A 27,912-nucleotide genomic window follows, 5' to 3' on the forward strand; every position below is an offset into this window, starting at 1 on the left:
TTAAAGAAAGGAGTTGGTGGTTGGTGAGCCTCTTTCTGGAAGAGGTCTGACTGGATAGAAGTGATTTAGGTAAATCTGATGCTTATTTTCTAGTTGTCAGATTTACTGCAAGTTCCTGCCATCCAGTAGGGATGACCTTGGGGTCGAGAAATCTCTGAGAGTTCAGAAAACTGGGCCAAACACTGAGAGTCAGACCTTGGGCCTCAGCCCCTGGTTCAGTGAGGGCACCTCACTGACCTCAAGACAGTCACGTTTTGCACCCTGGTGTGTTTCAGAACCCTGCCAAGCCTGGACATCATGGTGTGGTCAGAGCTGCCCACTGGGGCAGGCTTGGGCTCCAGTGCTGCCTACTCGGTCTGTTTGGCAGCTGCCCTGCTGACCGCATGTGAGGAGATCCCCAACCCTCTGAGGGACGGTGATGGCATCAGCAGGTAATTACGTTCCTCACCCTGGTCACTGTCCTTCCTGTGTGCTGGGAACCACACATGTATTCTCTCACTGAGGACTCGCCACAACCCTGTGAGGAGAGTGGTGCAATGGCGTCCATTCTACAGATGAGGAAGCTGAGGCACAGAGAGGCCAGATGGCTGGCCTCAGGCTATACAGCTAGTAAGTGGCAGAATGGGATTTGAATCCAGGCAGTCTGAATCCAGAGCCCGAGCTCCTCACTGCTACACTGAACAGCTTCTGTTCCCCCATCCTTCACCCCATCTTGACTCTTCTGGGTTTAAGTGCTGGTGGTATGGTAGAAAATCTGAGGATGGATGTAGAGGGCAGTGGGTTAGACAAACTTAGATGACCCTCCTCTGCCAATGACCTGCTGTGGGACCTTGGCCCAGCCACTGGTAGTTTCAGCTTTGTCCCAAATAGGATCATAACCATAGGTCTAGGGGTTAAGATTTACAACACGTATTTTGGGGGGACACAATTCAATCCGTAACAGTCCCGTTTTAGAGCAACCGTTTTCAACCTTGATTGTGCCTCAGTATTACCTGGGGAGGTTGTTTTCTGCTCTGTTCTTTATTATTTCCTTCTTCTCGTAGCTTTGTGCTTAGTTTGCCTAAGTTGTAGAGTTAAGCTATTGATCTGGGATCTTTCTTCTGCTTAATGTATTCATGTATTGCTATAAATTTTCCTGCATCCCGTAGGTTTGGGTATGTTAGCTTTCATTCTTGTTTGACTCTGCTTTTTTTTATCTCTGTCTTGATTTCTTCTTTCACTCATGGGTTACTTCTTGTTGTTAGTTGCTACCAAGTCAATTCTGACTCGTGGTGACCCCATCTGTTACAGAGTAGAAGTCTCCGTAGCGTTTTCAAAGCTGTGACCTTTCGGTAGCAGGTCACCAGGCCTTACTTCTGAGACATCTCGGGGTGGGTTTGAACCACCAACCTTTCTGTTAGTAGTCCAGCACATAATTATTTGTGCTACCCAGGGACTCCTATTGGTTACTTAAACCCAAAACTGTTGCCTTCGAGTCGATTCCGACTCATAGTGACCCTACAGGACAGAATAGAACTGCCCCGTAGGGCTTCCAAGGAGCAGCTGGTGGATTCGAACTGCCAGCCTTTTGGTTAGCAGCCCAATGCTTAACCACTGTACCCCCAGGGTTTCTTACTGGTTACTTAGTAGTGTGTTACTTAGTTTCCACATACTTGTATAAGTTTTAGTTTTCTTTCTGTTATTAATTTCTAGTTTCTTCTCATTGTGATTGGAAAGAATACTTTGTATGATTTCAGTCTTTTAAATTTGAGACTTGTTTTGTGTCCTGGGAAGGTTGTTTTGCTTTTAAACAATACATGTGGATTCTGGCTCTGCCCCTCTCCTATTGAGAATTGGTGGTGGTGGTCCAGGCATGGAAATGTATATTTTAAAGGGGGTTCCCTGGCTGAGTCCAGGGACACCCCTGAGTCAGGGCCACTACTTTGGAGCAGGGGTCAGAAGACTGCAGGCCACAGCAGCCCGGGACTTGCTGTCGATGGTGCATGGGGCCACCCAGCCAGGCCAGAAGTGGTCCCTGAAAACATACATGTCACAAAACACAGGCCTGGACTCTTTTCACCACTGGAAACTCATTCCCTCTTGCTCACCCACTTCTACCCAGGCAGTCTACCGCCTTGCACAAGCTGGTCCCTCTGTTACCAATCGCCAGTCTGACACAAAAGGTCCTTGTCTTTTCCCAAGTAAGAATACACATGAAGGACAGACTTTATCTTCACCAAGCTTTATCTTGCTTGCGTCAAGCAAAGGAAGTCATTGGGGGACTAAGCCTCTCCAAAAGATTGACTCGAAAAGGCTAGGGCTTATATGGGTTCGGTGGAGACAGTAAAGTAATATTTAGTGGGCTTCTTATAAGGTGCGGGTGCTTCTCAGAATGTCAGTGCATGTTAATTAGGTTGCACACTGCATCCGAATTCAGGATGGAACCTGCTGATATTCAAGATGGAGTCCTCTTGGCATCACTTATTATGGGATATAGCGTAAGCGCGCTCATCTTTGACATTACATCACCATTTTGTGAGGGCTAAGGAAGGTTAAACAGTAGTCACACTTTGTTCTTCCGTGCATGCAGGAGGAGGAGTGGGAGCCTGTAAAGTAGGGGAATGGTTTCAGTCTTACCTCATGTTGACAGGGTGTGGTTCCTTTTTACCCAACTTCTAGATGGTAATCTTTTAACAGCTCTTTTGTTGGACCAGCACAGTTAACCCTATCTGTCTTACCTCCAGCTCTAATGCCTCCCCCCACCCCCATGTCTGGTCTTGCTGACTCCCATTTATACCTCAGTCCCCTATTCAGAATGGACTCTCCCGCTAAGCACTCCATTCTGCCCTGCACTGCCCTCACTGGGGTTTGTGATTGTAATGATGGTATGGTGGAGGCATCTGACCTCCTTTAACTTCACTTTGAGGAAAGGAAAGATCAACAGCCCAAGGCTGATTCCTGTGAAGCGGAGATCATATATGTCCCCACCCTCCAACCTTTTTACCAATTCTGATATCAGCTGTTCCTTCCATGCAGGGTACTCTGCTTCTTTGCTGAATTCCACAATTTGTTGCAATGGCCACACAGAACTCACAGACAATACTCATGATTATGGGGTTTATTAGGGAAGTAACAGGTTGTAATTCAGGTTCAGGAACACTCAGGATACAGTTTTTCCATCAGGACAGCCTCTTCTCAGCCACGCCCCCAGGCATGACTCTCTCTGGCCCATTGACCTCTGGCGTGCTTGAGTAAATGTTGCAAAACTCTTTTAGCTCTGCCAGTAAGGCCCTCGAGCCACCCCACTCCACCATTAAGCCTAGGGCTGAAGGTGCTCAGCTCTGGCTCTGTGGGTTGGCAAACCTAGCTCCACCAAGTGCCTGGAGGCACCCCCACTCTGCCAGCAAGCCTCCTGCCCCAAGGCACTCAGCTTTCTCGTTCCATGGGTCATGAAGCCCAGTGCACTGTCTCCTGCCAGTCTCCTTCCTCTGCTGCCGCTGTTTCTCTGCCACCACTTCTCATGGTCTTTAGTGTTACAGTTATCTCTTTTTCTCTTCGTCTCCTGGTTCTAGGAGGTTCTTAGCGCAGGGATCCCAAGTCCAAAGGACACGCCCCATTCCTGGCTGTTCCTTCTCGGTGGTGATAAGATCCTCCCTTCCCACCTCTGGGATGACTATTTTAAGCCTAGCAGGGTGGCGAAACTGACCAATCACCTTATTAGGGTTCCATACACCTTATTCATGTGGTGCCACCCCCACCCCACAAGTATGCCATGCACCTTATTTACATTATTGGCAAGCTGTCCAATCCCTTTGGTGGGCTACAAGCCCTCATTTGCATAGTTCCACCTAGGGTTTTGGTGGGAGTTCAAGACCGTGGTGAGAAAGTCCATATAAAAGCAATCCCCTCATCAGCCTGAGACTGAAAGAACTAGATGGTGCCCGGCTACCACGATCACTGCCCTGACAGGGAACACAACAGAGAATCCCTGATGGAGCAGGAGAACAGTGGGATACAGATCTTAAATTCTCGTAAAAAGACCAGGCTTAATGGTCTGACTGAGACTGGAGGGACCCTGATGGTCATGGTCCCAGGACCTGTAGATAGCCCAAGATTGGAACCATTCCCAAAACCAACTCTATAGACAGAGATTGGCCTAGACTGTAAGAGAGACAGTGATGTGGGAGAGGAGTGAACTTCGTGGCTTAAGTAGACACATGAGACTATGTGGGCGACTCCTGCCTGGTGGCGAGATGAGAAGTAAGAATGGGACAGGAGCTGGTTGAATGGACACAGGAAATACAGGGTGGAGAGGAGGAATGTGCTGTCTCATTAGGGGGAGAGCAGCTGGGAGTGCACGGCAGGGTGTGTATGGCTTTTTGTATGAGAGACTGACTTGATTTGTAAACTTTCACCTAAAGCACAATAAATAAATTAAAAAAAAAAAAAGATCTCTTGGCTTTTCTAGCCATAGTTCCCTCTCCCAGTCATTGTACCAGTCCAAAACAGTCATTAATGATTAGTCCTTCAGTAGGGCAAAGAGCCCCTAAGATGAGGTTACTCAGGTACGAGCCACTCAGGTCTGTTGCAGTGTCTGTCTGATCTAGTCAGGTTCTCCAAAAGTCATTTCGCCTTCTAGCCTCTGATTTAACTGAGAGAAGATTACTCTCTTCCTTTGAGCATGGCAAAACCTTTAAGGGACTTTAGGTTCAGCCACTGTACTCCAGTCCAGCAGTGCTTCCCTCTTAGTCCACTCTTTCACAGTTACAACTTCTACAATTATAGCTTTTACAATCACAATTAACCCTGTCAACAATCAACACTCACAAATGAATCGCATAATTCTGTCAACATTTTCCCCCACCCTCTCTTCCCTAGACCCCCATCAGGAAAAGAGGAAACTATTCAGTGGGGGTCTTCCCTTGTCTCCATTATTTTGAGTGTAAGCACATTTACAAAGGTGTTTAAGCCAGCCACTTCACGCCTTTACCTCCCCCCTTTTTAGACAGCCAATGTTTAAATTACCTGTGCCTATCAAAGGCATAGTGGTTAAGTGCTATGGCTGCTAGCCAAAAGGTCAGCAGTTCAAATCCATCAGGCCCTCCTTGGGAACTCTATAGGGCGGTTCTACTCTGTCCTATAGGGTCACTATGAGTTGGAATCAACTCAACGGCAATGGGTTTGGCTTTTTGGTTTTATCACACCAGTACTCTGAGGAGACAACCATGTTTTATGGTGAAGAATCTTCTGTTCCAGTTGGACTTTGAGCATCTGTATCCATAAGGGATAAGAGCTTGGCTGCTAACCAAAAGGTCAGCAGTTCAAATCCACCAGCCACTCCTTGAAAACTGTATGGGGCAGTTCTACTCTGTCCTGTAGTCCTGTAGGGTCGCTATGAGTTGGAATCGACTCGAGGAGAATAGGTTTGGATCCATAAGCAAAGTCCAGTCCAGAGCAAGCCATCACATTGCAGCAATTTACACCAGCTCACATCAAAAGTCTTTCTCTTCATTCGGTCAGGTTCTGGTCAGCTCATCCCTAGCCATCCAAGCTAGGTCAGTGGGTACCAGCCATAGGCTTGAGTGTCCACACACCTCCCAGCACTTCTGACCAGCCAACTCTTTCCCTCTTTCTCTTATCCCCAGCCCCTGTGGGCTAGGTCGGCAGGTGCCAAAGGAACACGTCCAAACTCAGCCCATCTCTTCATTGCTGCGCCTCCCCCTACCTCTCATCTCGTGGCCCCTGGTGGTCACCTCAGGCAAGAATACCAGGCTGTCTACTCACTGTCTCACTTTAACTTCCAGTTCTGGGAGGGGATTCTTTGATGGGCACTGACATTTCCTGCCTCCATGTTTCCAAAGGCAAACCATTGGCTCAAAATTCAAAAAAGCAGAACAGTCTACACAGACATACGCACACACTCACACACGCACACACACCCCAGTGCCATCGAGTCGATTCCAACTCATAGCAACCCTATAGGACAGAGTAGAACTGCCCCATAGAGTTTCCAAGGAGCGCCTGGCGAATTCGAACTGCCAACCCTTTGGTTAGCAGCGGTAGCACTTAACCACTACGCCACCAGAGTTTCCAAAAACCATTGCCATCAAGTCAATTCTGACCCACAGTGAGTAGAACTGCCCTGTAGAGTTTCCAAAGAGCACTGGTAGATTTGAACTGCTGACCTTTTGGTTAGCAGCTAAACTCCTAACCACTAAGCCACCAGGGTTACTATATTGAAATGAACAGCCTGTTGTTTCAGGCAAATCCTAGTTCCCTTTTTAGCATATCCAATGAAATATTGGCTGAAGGAGGAGTTACAAGCTCCCTGTTACCTATAATACCCAATATTCATTTCCATCATACATTTAGGCCTGCTTTACAACACTGTTGATTTTGTTTGTTGTTAGGTGCCTTTGAGTCAGTTCCTTCTCATAGTGACCTCATGTACAATAGAACGAAACACTGCCCGGTCCTGTGCCATCTTCACAATCATTGTTATGTTTGAGCCCATTGTTGCAGCCACTGTGTCAGTCTATCTTGTTGAGGGTCTTCCTCTTTTTTGCTGACCTTCAACTTCACCAAGCATGATGTCCTTCTCCAGGGACTGATCCCTCCTGATAACATATCCAAAGTATGTGAGATGAAGTCTCGCCACCCTTGCTTCTAAGGAACATTCTGGCTGTACTTCTTGCAAGACAGATTTGTTCTTGTTTTGGCAGTCCATGGTATATTCAGTATTCTTCGCCAACGGCATAATTCAAAGACATCAATTCTTCCCTCTTTCTTATTCATTGTGCAGCTTTCACATGCATATGAGGTAATTGAAAACACCAAGACTTGGGTCAGGCTCACCTTAGTCTACAAGGTGACATCTTTGCTTTTTAACACTTTAAAGAGGTCTTTGCAGCAGATTTGCCCAATGCAATGCATCTTTTGATTTCTTGACTGCTGCTTCAATGGGTGTTGTCTGTAGATCCAAGTAAAATGAAATCCTTGACAACCTCAATCTTTCCTCCATTTATCATGATGTTGCTTATTGGTCCAGTTGTGAGGATTTTTGTTTTCTTTATGCTGAGATGGAATCCATATGAAAGACTAGTAGTCTTTGATCTTTGTAAGTGCTTCAAGTCCTCTTCACTTCCAGCAAGCAGGGTCGTGCCATCTGCATAACGCAGGTTATTAATGAGTCTTCCTCCAATCCTGATGCCCCATTCTTCTTCATCTAGTCCAGCTTCTCAGATTATTTGCTCAGCGTACAGACTAAGTATAGTGAAGAGATACAACCCTGACACACAGCTTTCCTGACTTCAAACCACGCAGTATCCCCTCGTTCTCTTCGAATGACTGCCTCTTGATCTATGTACATGTTCTGCGTGAGCACAGCCAAGTGTTCTGGAATTCCCATTTGCAATGTTATCCATAATTTGTTATGATCCAAACTGTTGAATGCCTTTGCATAGTCAATAAAACACAGGTAGACATCTTTCTGATATTCTCTGCTTTCAGCCAGGATCCATCTGACATCAACAATGATATCCCTGATTCCGAGTCCTCTTCTGAATCCGGCTTGAATTTCTAGCAATTCTCTGTCAGTGTACTGCTGCAGCGGCTTTTGAATGATCTTTAGCAAAATTTTACTTGTTTGTGACAATAATGATATTGTTTGATAATTTCTAAATTCTGTTGGATCACCTTTCTTTGGAACAGGCATAAATATGGATCTCTTCCAGTTGGTTGGGCAGGTAGCTCTCTTCCAAATTTCTTGGCATAGTTGAGTGAGCACTCCTAGTGCTGCATCCATTTGTTGAAACATCTCAATTGGTATCCTGTCAATTCCTGGAGTCTTGATTTTTGCCAGTGCCTTCAGTGGAGCTTGGACCTCTTCCTTCAGTGCCATCAGTCCCTGATCATATACCAGTTCTTGAAATGGTTGAGCGTCATTTGGTATAGTGACTCTGTGTATTCCTTCCATCTTCTTTTGATGCTTCCTGCATCCGTTCAGTATCTTCCCTGTGGAATCCTTCAATATTGCAACTCAAGGCTTGAATTTTTTCTTCAGTTCTTTCAGCATGAAAAATGCCAAGAGTGTTCTTCCCTTTTGGTTTTCTAATTCCAGGTGTTTGCACATGTCATAATAACACTTTACTTTGTCTTCTCGAGCTGCCCTTTGAAATCTTCCATTTGACTCTGTTACGTCGTCATTTCTTCCATTCACTTTAGCTACTTGACATTCAAGAGCAAGATTGAGTCTCTTCTGACATCCATTTTGGGCTTTTCTTTCTTTCCTGTCTTTTTAATCACCTCTTCTCTTCCTTTCATCATTTACGATGTCCTTGGTGTCATTCTTCAAGTCACCTGGTCTTTGATCATTAGTGTTCAATGCGTCAAATCTGTTCTTGATATGGTCTCTAAATTGAGGTGGGATATACTCAAGGTCATATTTTGGCTCTCATGGACTTTCTCTGATTTTCTTCAGTTTCAGCTTGAACTTGCATGTGAGCAATTGATGGTCTGTTCCACAGTCGGCCCCTGGCCTTGTCCTGACTGATGATATTGAGCTTTTCCATCATCTCTTTCCATAGATGTAGTCGATTTGATTCCTGTGTATTCAATCTAGCAAGGTCTACTTGTATAGTTGCCATTTATGTTTTTGAAAAAAGGTATTTGCAATGAACTTGGTGGGCTTGCACAATTCTGTCAAGTGATCTCCAGCATCGTTTCTATCACCAAGCCCATATTTTCCAACTCTTGAATTCCAGTCACCAGTAGTTATCAGTGCATCCTGATTGTGTGCTCAGTCAATTTCAGACTGCAGAAGTAGGTACAAATCTTCAGTTTCTTCATCTTTGGCCTTAGTGCTTCATGCGTAAATTTGAATAATAGTCGTATTAACTGGTCTTCCTGGTAGGTGTATGGATATTATCCTATCACTGACAGTGTTGTACTTCAGGATAGACCTTGAAATGTTCTTTTTGACAGTGAATGCAACACCATTCAACGCCAAGTTGTCATTCCTGGCATAGTAGACCACATGATTGTCTGATTCCAAATGGCCAATACCAGTCCATTTCAGCTCACAAAGGCCTAGGATATCAATCTTCATGCGTTCCAATTCATTTTTGACAATTTCCAATTTTCATAGGCTCATACTTTGTGTATTCTGATTATTAATGGATGTTTGCAGCCATTTTTTCTCATTTTGAGTTGGGCCACATCAGCAAATGAAGGTCCCCAAATCTTGACTCTGTTCGCATCATTAAGATCAATTCTACTTTGAGGAGGCAGCTCTTCCCCAGTCGCCTTTTGAGTGCCTTCCAACTTGAGGGGCTTATCTTCCACACTGTGTCAGACAATGTTCCGCTGTTATTCTTAAGGTTTTCACTAGCTAATTCTTTTCAGAAGTAGACTGCCAGGTCCTTCTTCCTAGTCTTAGTCTGGAAGCTCAGCTGAAACCTTTCTACCATGGGTGACCCTGCTAGTGTTTCAATATTGGTGGCATAGCTTCTAGCATCACAGCAACAAGTCCTCACAGTAGGACAAACTGACAGATGCAAACTGACAGGGGTTACAACACTAGGTAGGAGAAACATTCAGTATCCACAGTACATTCAAATAAACAAACACATAAACCGTTTTGAAAACATTCCAGTTTCATTTTCTCCATCCTTTGACTATCTTCCCACTCATATGCATATGGCTCTGGCTGGGTAGAACCAGTAGATCCTGGCCCTCTGTCAGGCATCCTGTTTCACCCGCCTGGCCGTTGACAGGAGCCACTCCAGCTGCAGTGTTTCTCTCCTCAGCTGCAGCATAACGTCTCTCAAAGTAACCTAACAATACAAAGTTTCACTTCCTGCGCCCCTTCATTCTTTCTTTTACAAAGTTTCATGCTTCCATGAGTTTGGAGCCATTGCAATGAATTCTGCTTCTTAGGCCAACTGTAAAAATGGCATGGCAGAGGCATCTGTTGGCCTCTAGCTTCACAAGGAGGAAGGAGAATCAAGATCAACAGCCCAAGACTGATTCTTATGGAGGGGGGGCAGACATGCCTCCATCCTCCAAACTTTTTACTAATTCTGACACCAACCATCCCTCCCATGGCACGCTCTGCTGAGTTCAGTAATTTGTTGCAATGGCCCCACAGAACTCACAGGCAGTACTCATGGTCATGGGGTTTATTAGGGAAGTAACAGGTTATAATTCAGGTTCAGAAACACTCAGGATACAGTTCTTCAATCAGGATAGCTTTTTCTCAGCTGTGGCCGCAGGCACGTCCTTCTCTGGTCCCTTGGCCTCTGCCTTGCTCCACAAGCGTTACGAAGTTCTTCTAGCTATGCTGATAAGTGCCCCAAGCCAGTAAGCCTCAGATTGAAGGCACTCAGCTGTAGCTCTAGGGCTTGGCAAACCTAGCTCCAGCAGGTGACCAGGGGCGGAAAGGCTCCTGCCCAAAGGTACCCAAGTTTCTCACTCTGTGGGCTGGGAAACCCACCACGCCATCTCCTGCTGGTCTCTTGCCACTGCTGCTTCAGTATTATAGCTCCACCGCCTCATCCCCCCTCCCCCTCCCTCTCCTTCTCTCTTGGTCTCCTGGTTCCAGGAGCTTCTCAGTGCAGAGATCCCAGGTCCAAAGGACATGCTCCACTCATGGCTATTCTTTCTTGGTGGTGGTGAGATCCTCTCTTCTTGCCCCTGGGTTGGCTCATTTTAAGCCTAGCAGGATGGCAGAACTGACCAATCCCCTCATTAGGGTTCCGTACACCTTATTTGCGAGGTCCCACACCCACAAGGGTGCCATGCACCCTATTTACATTATTAGCAAGCTAGCCAATCCCCTTGGTGGTCTACAAGCCCCTGTTTTCATAGTCCCACCCAGTCATTTGGGGGAAGTTATGAGATCGTGGCGATAAAGGCCATATAAAAGCGATCCGTTGCCCTACAGTACTCAAATACTGTTGGCTCACCAGCACCACTCTAGCTTCTAGACTCCAGGTCCAGAAAGTCAGGACCATGTCTGTTTGCACCTGGTGTGAGCTTAGGCCCAGGCACAGAGTAGGTGTTCAGTAAATACTTGATGAATGAGTGAAGTAATAGTGTGAATCTCATTGGGATAATAAGGGTTAGCGGTTAAGAGCTCCAGCTCCAAGTCAGCAGATGTGGTTGTGATGTAGCGGTGAGGAGCACTGAGAACTCCAGGACATTATTTCACCCCTTTGAGCCTCAGCTTCCTCTTCTGTAGGGATGGGGTTAGTAATTGTACTGCCTCATAGGGTTACAGGAAATGGTCTGCTCCAGAAGGCGTTTAGCCCAGTACTTGGCACGTGGTAATCAATAGTAATGAGCAGCGTTCACACATTATTAGTCATAGCCTCACAATCACTGTGTGAATGGCAGGTCAATAAAATCCTCATCTGACAGATGACGAAGGAGGCTCAGTGAGGATGATTGACTTGCCCAGAGCTCCATAGCAGATGAGAAGTTGAGCCGGGTCTTTTGTGAATCCAAGAACTGTGATCTCAGATGGCCCCTTTTTTTTTCTTTGAGCACATACTACCGCCTAGGCAAATACAGAGCACTTGTGTGTTCTTCCCATCTCTCAGTATCCTCTGTGAGGTAGACGTTATTATCCCTATTTTACAGATAAGAAAACCAAGGGTCAGAGATGAAGCTGCTTGCCCAGGGATGCACAGTGAGCTAGCAGCAGGAAGGGACTCAGACCTAGTTCACTGTTGCATCCATGCAGGCCTGGCTTCCCAGAGGCTGCAGGACCACCACTGGCTTCTGCTGTTTTTATGGGGAAGGGAATTGATGGAAAGGAAACAAACCAAAACCAAACCAAACTAAACCCAGTGCCGTCGAGTTGATTCTGACTCATAGGGACCCTATAGGACAGAGTAGAACTGCCCCATAGAGTTTCCAAGGAGCGCCTGGTGGATTCGAACTGTTGACCCTTTGGTTAGCAGCCGTGGCACTTAACCACTATGCCACCAGGGTTTCCAAAAGGAAACAAAAGCTGAGGGAAAAGGCCAAGGACTGGATCTGATCATTTTTCCTTGCTTGACACTTATGTGAGTGTTCGTTGAACAAACTCAGTGAGCCAACCCCAACCCTGTGGAAGGCACCTGGCCTCATGTCGGAGAGCAGCGGAGAGGGCTGGAGCAGACCCGAGTCCCAGAGGGGCCTTGGCTCCTGGGATTCTAATTCATAGTGATGGTGCATCCACTTGACTTGCAGGGCTTTGGGAAAGCTACACCTCTGCTTACTCGTCTTAAAGCAGGGTTGGTCAGGAGCAGGTAGGTGCAGAGACAGAGCTCTGTCATAACAATACCTACCACTGGTTGTTTGCGGAGCCCTTGCCAGACGCTTTGCCAGCATTAGTACACCAGCAACTTGCATTTGAGGAGGGTGACGTTACCAATTGACAGGCGAAGAGACCAAGGCTCAGAGAGGGTAGGTAACACACTCAGAGTCACTCAGCTAGTGGGAGGCCAGGTGGGACCGTGGGACCGCAAAGCCCATGCTCTTCCCACTGTGCCTAGCTGAAGGTTTTAGAGGGAGGGAAGGTCCAGCATGGCCTCAGCTGGAGAGGCCCAAAACCAATCCCTAACCTGTTGCCGTCGACTTGATTCCGATTCATGGCGCCCCCGTGTGGTTCAGAGTAGAACTGTTCCCTAGGCCCCAGGAAGTTTTCTCTTCTTTCTGAATTCCTGGTCTGGAACTCTTTCGCCTCTCAGACTCCACCAAGCACAGCCTGTGGTTCCTGCCCTCTGCTGCCCTGTGGTGACCCCTGCCCACCCTCACGGTCAAGATGTGTTTCTGTGTCTTCTGCAGGTGGACCGAGAAGGATTTGGAGTTAATTAACAAGTGGGCCTTCCGGGGGGAGAGGGTGATTCACGGGAACCCCTCCGGAGTGGACAATGCTGTCAGCACCTGGGGTATGTGCCGCCTCCGGTTCCCTTTCTTTATTTTAATTATGCAATGCCTTTTTAAGCCCCTATTACAACTAGAGAAGCAGAGGCTCCTTTTGATTTGGGATAAATAGAATCGATGGATTCTGAGAAAAAACAGCATTTTCCTGTTGTGGGGGAGTGGGAGAAATCTCTGGGCCCTAACTCACAGCCACCACATCTACATGGGGGGCGAGGGGCCTGGGAATCTCTAGCTTCACTGGGCCCCAGCAGAGTCCGTTGTTAATGCTGCAAACCACACAAGTGCCAGCCTTCCCTTCAGTGAGATAACGCTTGCTTGATGGGCCTAGACACTGAGCCCTGAGCCCAGCTTTCGGCCCGGGGCCTGTCTGCGTGGAGTGGGGGACCTTGCTGGGAGCGGAGTGGCCCAGGAGCCCGCAGCCTTGTCCTGAGCGTTCTGGCTGAGCTTGGACGGCCTGCTTGCCCCTGTGGCCCTTTTGTGACTGAAGCTGAGGAGACTAGTTTTGATGTATAGCCTGTGCCCTGTTGGGGCGAAACTCTAAACCCAACCCAGAATCCACCCAAAGAGGCAAACTGCCTTGACCCGCTTTGCTTTCTCCTTAGGAGGAGCGCTCCGATACCAAAAAGGACAGATATCATCTTTAAAGAGGTAAGCCTTGGGTGGAGCAGGGCGTACTGGCAGGGCTTCTGGGAAAGCTCTTTTTGTGGAGTGACACGTGGGGCAGGTGTCCTGGGCTCCCCTCCAACAAGGTGACCTTCACAAAGGGAGCACAAGGTGACAGTTGCTCTTTTCTTCTCCAGTTTGGCTCTTAAATTGCCAGGAGAATAGAGGGGGAGGTCATGCATGGCTACCCCATTCACCTTCCAGAGACAGGCTGCTCCTCCAGACTCTTGACGGCTCGTTCATTCATTCATTCAGCTGTCCGTTCATTTAGTAAACAAGAATTGATATCTCTCTGTGTTGCAGAAGACACTGTCCTGGGGCCCAGGGAAATAAAGACAAATCTCAGACAGTTTCTGAGAGCTCTGTCTGGTGGTGGCGGCTGGGGACAGACATGTACACAAATGCCCTTAGAGCAGAACGTAAGAGTTGCACACAAGGCAGAGCCAGGCCTGAAGTCAGGGGCAATGTCAGGTGCAGGGAAATAAACGTGGCAAGTAGGAGCCAGGTGCCTGTTTGGCTGTTCCCTGAGCCTTTGGTCAGGTTTGTCCCAGGGCATGCTGCCACCTCAGTGGGCCTTTCCATGGCTGTGAGTGTCCCGAGCCCCACTCTGTCTCACCTTCTTTACCCAGAGCAGTCTTCTTCCAGATGGGCCGCAGGTCCTGGCCGGCTGCCCTTGCCAGTTGGGGCACTCCCGTTGGTGGCTCTGTGCCCCTGCCTGTGCCTCTGCCCCAGCTCTGTTGACTTCCAGGAGCCACACCTGCCTTTTCCAAGGCTCATTACCAGGCTTTCTCACCCTCGGCACTATTGACATTTGGCACTGGAGAGTTCTTTGTGGAGGGGGCTGTCATACGCACTGTAGGGAGGTCAGCAACATCCTGGCCTCTACCCACTACATGGCAGTAGCACCTCCCTGCCTCCGTCCCCAGTTATGACAGCTGAAAATGTCTCCAGACGACGTTGGCAGTTTCTCCCTAGAGGGCAGATTGCCTTGGTTGAGAACCACTGCCCTTCAGAGGAGGGAGCATAGCCGTTTAAGAGCTCAAAAGAGCTTCCTCTGGCTGCTCGTGGATCTGATACCAGCAGAGCCTAGGGAGCCCAGGGAGGCGTTAGCTCTACCAGTTTATGTGTGTAGTCAGGACAGGAGCGAGTGGAGGATTGAGATGTCTGGGCCTGCCTGCCCAAGCCCACTATCTGCTGGGGGAGGCAGTCGTGACTAGTCCTTAGAGAGAAGCCACGGCGGGGGGGCCACCATAAGGGCTCCGAAGGGTGTGCTAAATGCGACTGCAGAGCTGGGGGGTCCTTCAGAGAGGCGGTGGCATTTCATTCACTCAGTGTTTTATTTGTTTATTGTGCTTTAGGTGAAAGTTTACATCTCAAGTTAATTTCTCATATAAAAATTTATGCACATATTGTTTTGTAACATTAGTTGTAATCCCCACAATGTCACAGCTCACTCCCCCTTTCCACCCCGGGTTCCCTGTGTCCATTCAGTCAGTTCCTGTCTTTTCCTGCCTTCTCATTCTGCCTCTGGACAGGAGCCACCCATTTGGTCTCTTGTATCTGACTGAACTGAAAAGCACACTCCTCACATGTATTATTTTTTGTTCTATAGTCCTATCTAATCTTTGCCTGAAGAGTGGGCTTCTGGAATGGTTTCAGTTCTGGGTTAACAGACCATCCAGGGGCCATAGTCTCAGGGGTTCCTCCAGTCTCCGTCAGATCATTAAGTCTGGTCTTTTTACTAGAATTTGAGTTCTGCTCCATGCTTTTCTCCCATTCTGTCTGGAACTGTCTGTTGTGTTCCCTGTCAGGGCCATCATTGGTGGTAGCTGGGCACCATCTAGTTCTTGTGGTCTCAGGCTGGTGGACTCTCTGGTTTATGCAGACCTTTAGTCTCTTGGGCTAAATTTTCCTTGTGTCTTTAGTGTTCTTCATTCTCCTTTGCCGCAAGTGGGATGGGACCAATTGATGCATCTTAGATGGCCACTGGCAAGCTTTTAAGACCCCAGACACCACTCACCAAAGTGGGATGCAGAACATTTTCTTAATAAACTTTGTTATGCCAATTGACCTAGATGTCCCCGAAACTATGGTCCCAGGTCCCAGCCCCAGCTACTTTGTCCCTCAAAGTATTTGGATGTGTCCAGGAAACTTCTGAGCTTCTGCTTTGGTCCAGTTGTGCTGACGTCCCCTGTGTTGTGTGTTGTCCTTGCCTTCACCCAAGTTGATCCTTGTCTACTATCTAGTTAATGAGTTCCCCTCACCCTCCCTCACTAGCCTCATAACCATCAAAAAATGCTTTTTTTCTGTGTCTAAACCTTTTTCACTGGTTCTTATGATAGTGGTCTCGTAAAATGTTTGTCCTTTTGTGACTAATTTCACTCAGCATAATGCCCTTCAGATTCACCCATGTTGTGAGATGTTTTGTGGATTCATCATTGTTCTCTGTCTTTGCGTAGTGTTCCATTGTGTGTATGTATCATGATTTGTTTATTCATTTGTCTGTTGATGAGCACCTAGGTTGCTTCCTTCTTTTTGCTACTGTAGACAGTGCTGCAATGAACATGGGTGTGCATATGCCTATTTGTGTGACGGCTCTTATTTCTAGAATATATTCCTAGAAGTGGAATTGCTGGATTGTATAGTACTTCTATTACTAGCTTCTCAAGGAACTGCCAAGTCATTTTCCAAAGTGGTTGTACCATTTTACATTCCCACCAGCAACACATATGTGTTCCAGTCTCTCCACAACCTCTCCAACATTTATTATTTTGTGTTTTTTGGATTAAGGCCAGCCTTGTTGGGGTAAGATGATATTTCATCTTAGTTTTGATTTGCATTTCTCTAATGACTAATGATCGTGAACATTTTCTAATGTCTGTTAGCTGCCTGAATGTCTTCTTTGGTAAAGTGTCTATTCATATCCTTGCCCATTTTTTAATTGAATTATATGTCTTTTTGTTGTTGAGATGTTGCAATATCTTATAAATTTTAGAGATTAAGCCCTTATCGGATATGTTGTAGCCAAAAGCTTTTTCCCAGTCTGTAGGTTCTCTTTTTACTCTTTTGGTGAAGTCTTTTGATGAGCCCAAGTGTTTGATTTTTAGGAGCTCCCAGTTATCTAGTTTCTCTTCTGGTGTTTGTGCATTGTTAGTTATGGTTTGCATACCATTTATGACCTGTAGTAGGGCACACTCCGTGTTTCCTGAGAGCCACTTGTAACCTAAGCACCATTCTGGGCCCGAGGTGAGAAAACCAACTAGGACATGACCTGGGCATCCAGTGTCCAGCCTCCTGTGGGGAATCTGGCTGTGAGGGCAGGGCAGAGGGCTCGAGGCCTCAGTGATGCGGGGCCTTACAAGCAGAGGGCAGTGGTCAGCCAGCCTGGGGTTGAGCCAGCTCTGCCACTTGTCAGCCAGGTGGCCATGGGCAAGTCACTTCTCCTGAGGCCTTGCCTCCTCACTTATCTAACGGGGATCCTGGGAATGACATCAGAAAGTGAGATCTTCAACGTGCTTTAGCTCTATACTCACCCATTCTATCGAGTACCTACTGTGTGCCGGATGCAGGAGCCTCAGCAGGGAGCAGGACAAAAGCCCACCCTTGGGATGAGACAACCAGCCAGGTCGGTTGCTGTTTGAGAGCGTGTCAGACCGTCAGAGGTGCCTTAAAGAAACACACAGCCAGGTGTCTTCATTCCCTCGTGCGGCTCTAACAGAAATGCCACAAGTGGGTGGCTTTAAAGAACAGAAGTTTATTTTCTCACAGTGGAGGAGGTTAGAAGTCCTAAGTCAGGGCATCAGCTGTAGGGGAAGGCTGTCTGTCTGTCATCTCTGGGGGAAGATCCTTGTCTCTTTCAGCTTCTGTAGCCTGGTGTTTCTCAGTTCCTTGGAGATCTTCACATGACATTTACTCCTCACCTTTCAAAAGGTCGGCAGTTCGAATCCACCAGGCCCTCCTTAGAAACTCTATGGGGCAGTTCCACTCTGTCCTGTAGGGTCGCAATGAGTCGCAATTGACTCAATGACAACGGGTTTGGTTTGGTTTTGGTTCCCACCTCCGTACCCATTTTTGTTTGCTTCTGTGTCTATTCTACTCTTTTTTTACTCACAAGTAATTAGGTCTAAGAGACACCCTACACTGATATAGCCTCAGTAGCATAACAAAGAAAACCCCATCTCCTATGTAGTTATATTCGCAGGTAAGGGTTAGAATTCCAACACTTATTTCTGGGAGATACAATTCAATCCATAACACAGGGCAAGAGGCTAGAAAGTAGAGGACAGAGCTAGTTATGTGGGGTGATGCGCGAGGCCTCTGATGAGGTGACATTTGAGCAGGGGCCTGCATGACAAGAGTCCTGTAGCTGGTGATGTTGGTTCCTGGCAGAGGAAGCCACCAGTGTAAAGGCCCTGAGGTAGGAACCTGCTGGAGTATGAGGAGCAGCCAGGAGGCTGGGAGTGGCAGAGTGGAGTAAGGGGTCAGGGGGTTGGAGAGGCAGCCAGATCACATTTAAAAAAAAAAAACAACCATCGCTGTCAAGTTGATTTGAACTGCCGACCTTTTGGTTAGCAGCCGTAGCTCTTAACCGCTACACCACCAGTCAGATCACACAGGCACTGACAAATCCTAGGCCTCGGTGGTGGTCACCAGATGTCGTAGGAACCCTGGGTTTAGAGGGTTATGGGCCCAGTGGCGGGCTTTTGGCAAAGGACTTGTCTAAGAAAGATGAAGACACATTGCACAGTCCCGGGAACGGGGAGCAAAGCGACCTTCCCGGCCTGCTGCAGGCTCTGCTGTGAGCAGGTGGCAGGTCCTTGGGAAGCTGGGAGGGCGGGCTCCACATTAATCCCAAGGATGCCTTTAAAAGAGCCCTGGCCCTGCATACCACACGTGGTGCCTCTCCATGAGAAAATGTATTGTTCGGAAGTGGATCAAGTTGTGGCCTCCCAGAATGCTGTCCTTCTGAGGAACGGCTTGTCTTTAAAGGGAAGAAAAAAGCCAAATACAATGTTCATCTTTTGTAAAGTTTAAAAAAAAAAAGGACCCAGCCTCCAAGGCTGAGAATCGATATTAATTTCATGGGCTCCTGGGCGGTGAGATAAAGCCAGCTCTGGCAGCGTTTCCCAGTCCAATTGGATTTTACAATCTTGAACCGTGAAAAGAAAAGCACATAAAGGGATTGAGGGGTCTACCCAGCTCCAGCCATCTGGGGCCAGAGATCTCCATTCCCCACCTTCCGCCCCGGCTTGCAGTGCACTGAAAGGCACGTTGGGATGATGGGGAATGGTGGCTCGAGTCCCCAAAGTCAGCTAAACACAAGGACACTTGGGGTCATGGTGTGAAGAGGGACTATAAGGCAGTCAGGGTCGGGGCAGAGGGGGCAACAGGGTCATGCTGGGGAGTCAGCCTCTTACAGCCACTCAGAGCACATCTGTCCACTTACTGGGGCCACTGGTCGAGGTGGCTGACCTGTAGCCACATTTGGTTTCATGCCTGGGCCGCTGGACGAAGCTCCATTGAGGCAGGGCTCCTGTTCTCCCCTCCTTCCGCTGTCCTATGAATAGTGCCACCTGCGCCAGCTAACATGAGCACCTCCTGCCCCTCCCATACTCCCTCTGTGCCATCCGTCCTGGGGCCTATTGGTTTTTCTTTCTGAACCTTAGCACTCCCCACTCCAGCTTCCTGGCACAGTCCACACAACTGACCTTGGACCCTCACCAGCCTCCCCCCTTGTACCTTCGCGGCAGCCACTTTGAGTATCTAATCCCATGAATGTGCCAGCTCTGCTCCCTCCAGGCTCTCCATGACTGTTCCCCTGCTGGCAATACTTGTGCTTCCTGCCTTTGCCCTGGTCAGTTCTTCTTCCTTCAGTTCTCAGCATACACGTCCCACTGGGGAAAGCTTCCCAGGACCTCCTCCCTGCCCGCAGTTCACAGACTGAGCTAGGCTCCCACAGAAGTACTTAGCACATGGTAGGTGCTCAGAGTTGAAGGAATGAAGAGCTATGGGAAGGTGCCCACCCACCCAAGGGCTGAAGTAGGGAGGTGGCTGTAGCTGGTAGAGGCACGGTGGGCTGGTCGGTGTGAACACCCTTGGCCCTGTCTCTGGCTCTCTGGGAAGACTCCTCCCTGGCGTCTGCTCCCTCCTCTGGAACAGTGTGGGGCAGAATCCAGGACTGCCCCAAGTCCTGCCCAGCTCCTCCTGCTACAGGGTCAGTATAGACCATATTCTTCTCGCCCTGCAGGCCCCCGGCTTTGAAGATCTTGCTGACCAACACCAAAGTGCCTCGCAGCACCAAGGCACTCGTGGCCAGTGTCAGGAACAGGCTGATCAAGGTGCTCCTTGTCCAACTCCTGGGCAAGTTTCAGGGTGGGCCACAAGCCACATTTGGAGTGATGGGGGAGGAAACTGGGGGAAGGGGTGGGACAGTGGCCCAGGGAGACTTGGGCAGGTGGTGTTGGCAGAGAAAAAAGTGCTGTCTGTGCCACACCCCAGCCAGGAGGTGGGACAGGTATTCCTGAAAGGACAGTGATGTGGCTAGTTAGACACGCTGGCTTTGCAGGATTTCCTCTCTTGGTCAGGGCAGCTGGGTGAAGGCAGGGCAAAGACAGGCCAGAAGGAGGGACGAGTTCCTCAGAGGATGGGTGTAGGGTGTGGGGATCCCTCCCCCTCCCACTGCTGGGCAGCTATCTGATGTCAGCCTACCCCTAGACCTCACAGAGCCTTCCTCCTTGTCTAGTTCCCAGAGATCGTGGCCCCCCTCCTCACCTCAATAGATGCCATTGCCCTGGAGTGCGAGCGGGTGCTGGGAGAGATGGCGGTTGACCCGGCCCTGGAGCAGTACCTCGTGCTGGAAGTAAGAACCCATGCGTAGGATCCGGGGTTACTCACCTGTCCAGGCTGTGGCTCAGAACCTCCTGGGAGCTAGAACATAGCGGCCCGGGACCTGCCTCTGACCTGCAGGGTCAGCACCTCAGGCCTGGGCTCAAAGTCATGTGTGTGCACACATGAGCAAGTGTGCCTTGCCTTTAAGCCTTTTCCCAGGCAATTCCAAGTCAGTATATGAGCGAGCGTGCAGGGCAGTACCTGGCGGGGTAAGTGCAATGACGGCAGTTAGTCATGTGTTCAAAGCCTGCCAGGCCATGCAGGTAGTCGGGGACATTGCTGACATACAGCACCCCTTCCGCCCAGGAGTAATTTCTTACCTGGTTTCCTTTTCCCTGCTATTTTTGCTCACTGCATTTACTTACTCATTTCACAAATATTTATCAATTGCTTGCTCTCGGTCAGATATGTTCTAAAATTGTTCTTTCAGTGTCATAACCCTAACTGCCAACATTTGCATAATTCCAGCAGAGAAGATGAGGCTTCGGGCTCTGGCTTTGACCAGAGTCTGCATCCTGGCTTTACCCTCAGCTGGCCTCACTGAGTGTCCTAGGAGTGCAGTGAGATCCTGTGGGTGATGCACCGGGCACACAGCACAGTGCCTGGTGAGCCACCAGCTTAGTAAATCACGGGGCACAGGCTGGTGAATGTGGGCTGACATTACAAAGCCATCTGGCTCCCTTTGAAGAATCAAAAGACCAAGTGTTCCTGAGCCGACGTGGCTGTGTGGGCAACCGTCGGCTGGAGTTGCAGAAGGGCTGCCCCGTGGAGAGGGGCCATGTGCTCAGCTGTTCACCGTAGTCCCCACCACTCCCTAACCTTTCACCCACAGCCTGCTACAGTCATCGTCTGGTGCTTCCCTGTCCGCTGTAGACACTTGAGTCTGCAGCCCCTGTAATGAATGGAAGCTGCTTCTGTACCAACCCATTTCACACATAGTTTCTCATTTGATCCCACAGCAACCTAACTGTGAAGCAAGTATGTTGTCCCCATTTTAGAGACGTAAAAACAGAGGCCTAAAGAAAGTGACTTTCTCCAGCTTATGAGTTGCTTAGCCAGGGGTGAAACTGACTGATTTATTCCTTTCTTCAGCAAATCTTTAATGAGCACCTGCTATAGGCCAGGCACAGGGACACCGTCGAATTCCTGTGTCTTTGCCCTCATTCTCCCAGCCGTATGCCTCTATCCCCCAGCCTTTGCCTTCCTGGCTCTCAATTCCTTTCACGTAGAAAGGAGGCAACACAGTCCTCCTGAGTCGGAAATTAATAATGATAGAGTACTGCCTAAAATATACCCTGTTGAGCCCCCGGAGAATGCCACAGAACAGTGCGTTGATTATACATTGTGTATATTTTTGGCTGTGGCAGCCGCTGAAATGCACAGCTCGGCTCCCGGACAGCTTCTCGCTCAAACCAGCGAGCTGTTCTCCTGTGTCACAACCTGTCATCTGATTCTTGACAGATTTTGGATCAGAATGTGACAGGTGTCTGGAACCTGCCTCAGAAGCGTGACACCTGGTGCTCAGGCGCAGAGCGAGGCCCCCAGAAGTTTTTGCTTACATCCAGCCCACTGGGCTGCCACTGGGCCATCACGCCTGTCTGGTCGTTTGTCAAAAATACTGGGGCATGTGAGGCAGGGTGGCAGGGGAGGCTGACCCAACTCTACCAGCTTGGCCGTCCCTGGGGCAGGAGAGCCAGGTGGTCCTCGCCAGAGATATCTCAAGTAATTGGCAGCCCTCACAGGCACTCATAGGACCGGGGAGCCAAGCAGCACACTGTTGAACTGTACTCTGCAAACCCACTGCTCTCCCCAGAAGTGGGTGGGAGGTGGGACGCTGAGAACACTTGGAGATGGTGTGGCTGGGAGCTGGCTTGTCCCCTTACTGGCTCAGTGATCTTCAGCAAATCACTTTTCTCTCTGAGCACCAGTTTCCGTCTTTGTAAAATGAGGCCGATGGTAACGTAGCCATAAAATACTAATAGCAGCCTGTGGTTGCAGAGCACTTACCTTGTGCCAGGCGTTGTACAAAAGACTTGCCTCGTTTTGACTTCACGGCAATGAGGGAGATACTCCTACAATCCCTGTTTTACAAGGGGAGAGACCAAGGCTTGAGGAGAAGGGCCTGGCCCAAGGACACCAGGCCAAGAAGTGACAGAGCTGGGACGTAAACTCAGGCCTGCTTGACCCCAGGTCCATGTTCTTAACTTCCCGATGTCAGGGACTGTGAATAGGCTTATTTTTATAGACCGAACATCTAGCATGGTGCCTGGCACATGAAAGGCATTTGGCAAACACTGAAGGAGTAAATGAAATGTGAATAGAAGATACTTGGGCAGTGGTAACTATTAGTTTTATTATTTCACCAGCCCGCATCTCACTTGATCCTGGGGAGAATAGAAATTTTATTACACATAATCGAAGGAACCAAGACAAGCTTTTAGCTACTTCTCCCACTCATGAGCTTGCTGGGACTGCAACCCAGTACTTAGTTTGAAAATCAGTCCCTGAGGCAGCTGTAGGAGGGCACATGATTTGAGATGTTTTTTCCTTTGCAAATGACAGAAATCTAGCCCAACCAAGTTTTAGCAGAAAGGGCATTTGTACACTCATAGCTGAGAAGACCAGGGATTAGTGGCTTCAGGCATAGCTGGATCCAGGGACTGAAATGATTTGGTTGGGAATTATTCTCCATCTTCCATGTAATCTCCAACCATGTGGCAGGGAGGGTGACCCTGGCAGCCTATGTCTGAAGTCAACTAGTTTTAGCAGTCCCAGGGGAAAGAGGCAAAGAAAACTCTGGGAGGGTCCTGATTGGCCCAGCTTGGGCCACTTGCCCACCCCTGACCAATCACCATGCCCAGAGGGAGGGCTTCTGTGGCCAGGCCCGAGACGTGCTCACCACCGTGGTGGAGGGTGGGTTTAGCTCCACTCGAGCCCCCCGTGGGGGATCCTGCAGGGTAAAGAGGTTCTTTTACCAATGGAGGGGGAATGGCAGGTGGTCATAGCTATTCAGTGACCCAAACCAGAGGCTGTCCAGGTGGACAGGGACCTGTGCGTGGGCCCAGGACTTCAGCCTCAGGCAGTCCAAGCAGGAACTGAGCCTTTTCATCTAGGAGCTCATCGACATGAACCAGCACCATCTGAACGCCCTCGGTGTGGGCCACGCCTCGCTGGACCGGCTGTGCCAGGTGACCATGGCCCACGGACTGCACAGCAAGCTCACTGGAGCGGGTGGCGGTGGCTGTGGCATCACACTCCTCAAGCCAGGTACCTGGGGACAGGCAGGGGCGACAGCCTGGGATCGGAAGGGGGAAGATGCTTGTCAACAAGTCTCTGCTGTGTGGCCTTGGGCAAATTAGTTAACCTCTCTGGTCCTTTGTTCATTGGTAAAATAAGGGTGATAGCCACTAACTTGCAAAATTGTTGCCCATATTCAAGGAGAAAAAAGCAGTTAGAGAGCCTGGTTCAGGGCTGGCCTGGTGGTTGGGGCTTGTTTTGTGGTGGACACTCCTACTGCCTCCTTGCCTGCTAGCCTGCCCACAAGCCTGAGAAATAAAAGTTGCAACCATCCACGTCAACCTCACGTCACCCGCTCTCACTGACGAGCCCGGGATAGGGATTCACTTTGCTACAAAACAAAGTGGTTTCTTTCCCATTGGTCTTTGGGGAAAGAAGAAGACTGAGTTCTGGGCTCATGGAAGCCCAGGGAGCCCACCCAGCCCACCACATCTGCCCTCAAGACCGTTTCTGGCCCACAGTCAGCACTAAATGCTACTGTCTGCCTCTGTTTCCTTCTTTGCTCTTTGTCCATTCCTTTCTGGCCTCCCTTCTCTGTTCTGTCTCCCCTTCTTTATCTCTTCCTCCTCCTTCCCCTTTTCAGCCTTCCTTTCCCCTGGGTTTTGCATTGAGTCCTCCATTGCCCCAAAGGCATCCCCTAACCCACAGTGGTGACTCCCAGGCCTGAGGAGGTGGCCGCCTCCTCGCTTCTGATTGACAACTGGTTCCTAATTCAGGGTCAGTGGTGATGACGAGCGTTCACATTTCTGGAATGTGTGATATGCCAAGCACTTTACTGCATGGCTCATTAAGGTCTCACAGTAACCCTTGAGAGGAGGGTATCTTTGGTCCCTTTCCCAGATGAGGAGACTGAGGATCAGAGAGGCGAAGTCATTGACCGAGGCTGCACAGTCAATAAACAGTGAGGCCAGGTCTGTGTGACTCCAGAGCCTGTGCTTTTTGTTTTCCTTAATTGTGGTAAATACGTATGTAACAATATTTGCCCTCTCAACATCCCTCCCATGTACAATTGACTGACATTGGTTGTGTTCATCATATTGTACAACCATCACCATTATCCACCTCTAAATTTTCCATCACCCTAACAGAAGCTCGGTGTCCCCTAAACAACCACCTCCCTCCCATCCGCCCCTGGCAGCCACTCATCAACCTCAGTTTCTGTACACTTGCCCGTTCTAGATACTTCACATAAGTGGCATCATACAATATTTGTCTTTGTGTGATTGACATATTTCACTCACCAGGACGCCTTAACCATTCATCCTTGTTGTAGCATGTTTTAGTACTTCATTCCATTTTACGGGCGAGTACTGTTCCATTGCATGTATGTACCACCTTTTGTTTATCCATTCATCTGTTGGTGGACACTTGAGCTGTTTCCGCCTTTTAGGTATTGTGACTAGTGCTGCAGTGAGCATGTATGTACAGGTATCTGTTTACGTTCCTGTTTTCGATTCTTTTGTGGAATTGCTAGTTCAGATAGTAATTCTATGTTCCATTTTTTGAGGCATCATCACACTTTTCCACAACAGCTGTACCATTTTACATTCCTGCCAGCAACGCACGAGTGTTCCTGTTTGTCTACATCCTTGGTCAGGAGCGCTTTTTTTAAATCGTAGCCATCCTGGTGGGCCTGTGCTTTTAACTGTCCTTCATAAGCCCACCAGGGAGGCTGCAGGGCTCACATTCCAGCACCTGGAGGGGCTGCAGATGGCCCCCTTGAACAGCCCTGCCCTGTCGGTGGGGTAGTGTTGGCACCTGGGAAGGACCCAGCAGGAAGACGCCCCGGTCCCAGGGCCTATCTGTTGCTCTCAGGGATGAGCATTTTGCAAGGAAACTGACATTGTCAGTGATGACCTGCTGCTTTCCCTCCCCCAGATGTGGAGCAGCTGGCGGTGGAGGCCACCAAGCAGGCCCTGACTGGCTGCGGGTTTGACTGCTGGGAAACCAGCATCGGTGCCCCTGGTGTCTCTGTCCACTTGGCCACCTCCCTGGACACCCCCATCCGGCAAGTCCTGGATGGCCTCTGAGATGAGCCCATGGTGCTGTAGCCCCACCAGGAAGCTGCTTCCTGAGTTCTGGGTGCAGTAGTTGGCCTCTGCCAGCCGATGGGCACCCCAGCTCCTCTGTGACACCCTTCCTATGGCGGTACACCTCCAGTGCCAGCAGTGGGGCTGCAGAGCCTGCAGTGGACTGGCCGCCAGGGAGATTCCGTCTGCATTCTGCATGCTGTCTGGGCAGGTCAGGCAGCGGGGCCACATGAGTCCTCTGACACCTGAGGCAGGAGAAGCTGCTCTGCCATCCTCCTGGGAGCTCCCACAGACCCATCTGCTCTAGGCCTCTGCCTTCGCCTTTGAGATTCCTGGCTGACGTGGTTGGACACTCAGTGCAGGATGTTTGGTTTCTACAGCAGCGTCCTTCTCTATTCCCTCTGTCTGTACCCTTCTGCCTGCCTCCCAGGGCCCAGGTCCTCCCACCTCCACCAGGAAGCCACCCTAGATAGCAGGGTAACTCTTGCCCCCCTGCTCTCCCAGCACACCTTCGGTCTGTTCCAGTCTCGCAGCCCTGTGTGTGGCTGCCTCATGCCTCCCCACACATCTCCTGTAGGCCTGCCTTTTTCGCCAGCTGGACCTCGGCTCCCCGGGGGTGTCCAGCAGTGGTCTCTGCCTTTCCTCTCTGCCCTTGGAGCTCCGTGGCAGGCACACAGGTCCGAAGGTTGGCTGAAGACAGGACCGATCTGCAGTTTCATCCACTCTGTACCTGAGCAGTTTGCAGAGAAGAAGGAAAGGGGGAATGAAAAACTCTCAAGTCCACGGTGCTTCCCTCCATGTCCAGGAAAAAGGCCAAGGATCCGGTGTATGCCAGACCACTCACACTGTTCATCTCATGTCCCTGTCCCTGTTGCAGCCCTTTGTCCTCAGAGCTCTTCAGAAGTTGAAGGAAATAAAGGGGTTAGTGTCACGTTGATTTGTGTTTGGGGGATGGGATAGGAATCCTGGGAGAGGTTTTCGCAGGTGGCTCCTGCTGGGCAGGGACAGATTTGCCATGACAGTGTTGGGCTCCCGGTCTTAACCAGCGTGGCTCCAGGCTGCTTTTCCAAAAAGGGAAGTTTTAAGCTTCTTGCCTCTGGGATCACAGCACCCATCCACTCGCAGACTTTTGTAAGCCATGGACACAAAAGTCTACTGTAGCTCCTGGAACATTCTTTCTTTCTGAAATTGGTTGGGTAGACGGAAAACAGACACGTAAAGTGCTGATAGCCCAGTGCCTGGCACTCACCTGGCCCTATTTGAACTTTATAGTACCACTAACTCAGCTCTTTCTGAGATGGCAGAACCCATCTGAAGACCCTCTCAGCTAAGCACATTGCCAGCAGAAGCTCTAGGAGCCCCAGATCCACAGGAGACAGGGCACAAAGTCGGGGTTGGGGCAAGGATTTAAGGATTTAATGCGCTTCTGCCCTTGGCCACTAGGGGGCAGCTGGGGCCTTTCCCAGCGTCTTCATGAGGAGGGTGGCATGGAGTTGGGCAGAAGAGCAGCTACTGAGCTCTACCCCCCACCCCTGCCCTCTCTCCATGCTCTGCCTTGGGTCATTGCCAGGAACGTGATACCATAGAAAGGATGCCTACAGCGGCTTAACTAGTAAAAATGGTCCCAGCATCACTGATGGGGGTCCCCCATGCCTCAGAACCCGAAGAATGCATAAAACAATAATGCTAATACTGTCTGAGCCCTTACTTTGTGTCAGGCACTGTTCTAACACTGTACATCATCACCTATTTGAATCTCTACTCCCACCTTGGAAGGCAGCTGTTAGACTTATTCCCATTTTACAGGTCAGGAAACAGAAGCTCAGAGAGGTTGAGTAACTTGTCCAAGGCCACACAGCTAATCAGACAGTATGACTCCAGAGCCAGCCTCCATCCTCTACATGCTACTGGCACGGCTCCGTGGACGTTTGTTGCTACTACTATTGCCTCTGGTGGCACAGTGGTTAAGCGCTTGGCTGCTAATCTAAAGGTCAGCTGTTCAAACCCACTAGCCGCTCTGAGGGAGAAAGATGTGGCAGCCTGCTCCATAAAGATTACAGCCTAGGAGACCTTATGGGGCAGTTCTACCATGTCCCATAGGGTCGCTATGAGTCAGAATCGACTT

At 49.4% G+C, this 27,912-nt stretch overlaps 1 protein-coding gene across 2 annotated transcripts in view; it reads left to right on the forward strand.

Annotated features, from left to right (window-relative positions):
* MVK (mevalonate kinase) overlaps positions 1–26,714 on the forward strand; it is a 35,841-nt gene extending 9,127 nt beyond the window's left edge. Inside the window, exons 5-11 of one of the 2 annotated variants that reach the window (XM_064272334.1) lie at positions 276–431; positions 12,811–12,914; positions 13,512–13,557; positions 19,820–19,910; positions 20,315–20,431; positions 23,574–23,727; positions 25,636–26,714. In XM_064272334.1, coding sequence (XP_064128404.1) covers positions 276–431; positions 12,811–12,914; positions 13,512–13,557; positions 19,820–19,910; positions 20,315–20,431; positions 23,574–23,727; positions 25,636–25,787 — 820 coding nt within the window. In that variant the 3' untranslated portion in view covers positions 25,788–26,714. Of the gene's footprint in view, positions 1–275; positions 432–12,810; positions 12,915–13,511; positions 13,558–19,819; positions 19,911–20,314; positions 20,432–21,921; positions 23,728–25,635 lie in introns of those variants that run through there. The other variant, XM_064272335.1, reaches the window with a different exon arrangement.
* The last annotated feature ends 1,198 nt before the right edge of the window (positions 26,715–27,912 follow it).

The sequence above is a fragment of the Loxodonta africana genome, chromosome 19 (assembly GCF_030014295.1).
Source record: "Loxodonta africana isolate mLoxAfr1 chromosome 19, mLoxAfr1.hap2, whole genome shotgun sequence".
In the NCBI taxonomy this organism is placed as follows: Eukaryota; Metazoa; Chordata; class Mammalia; order Proboscidea; family Elephantidae; genus Loxodonta; species Loxodonta africana.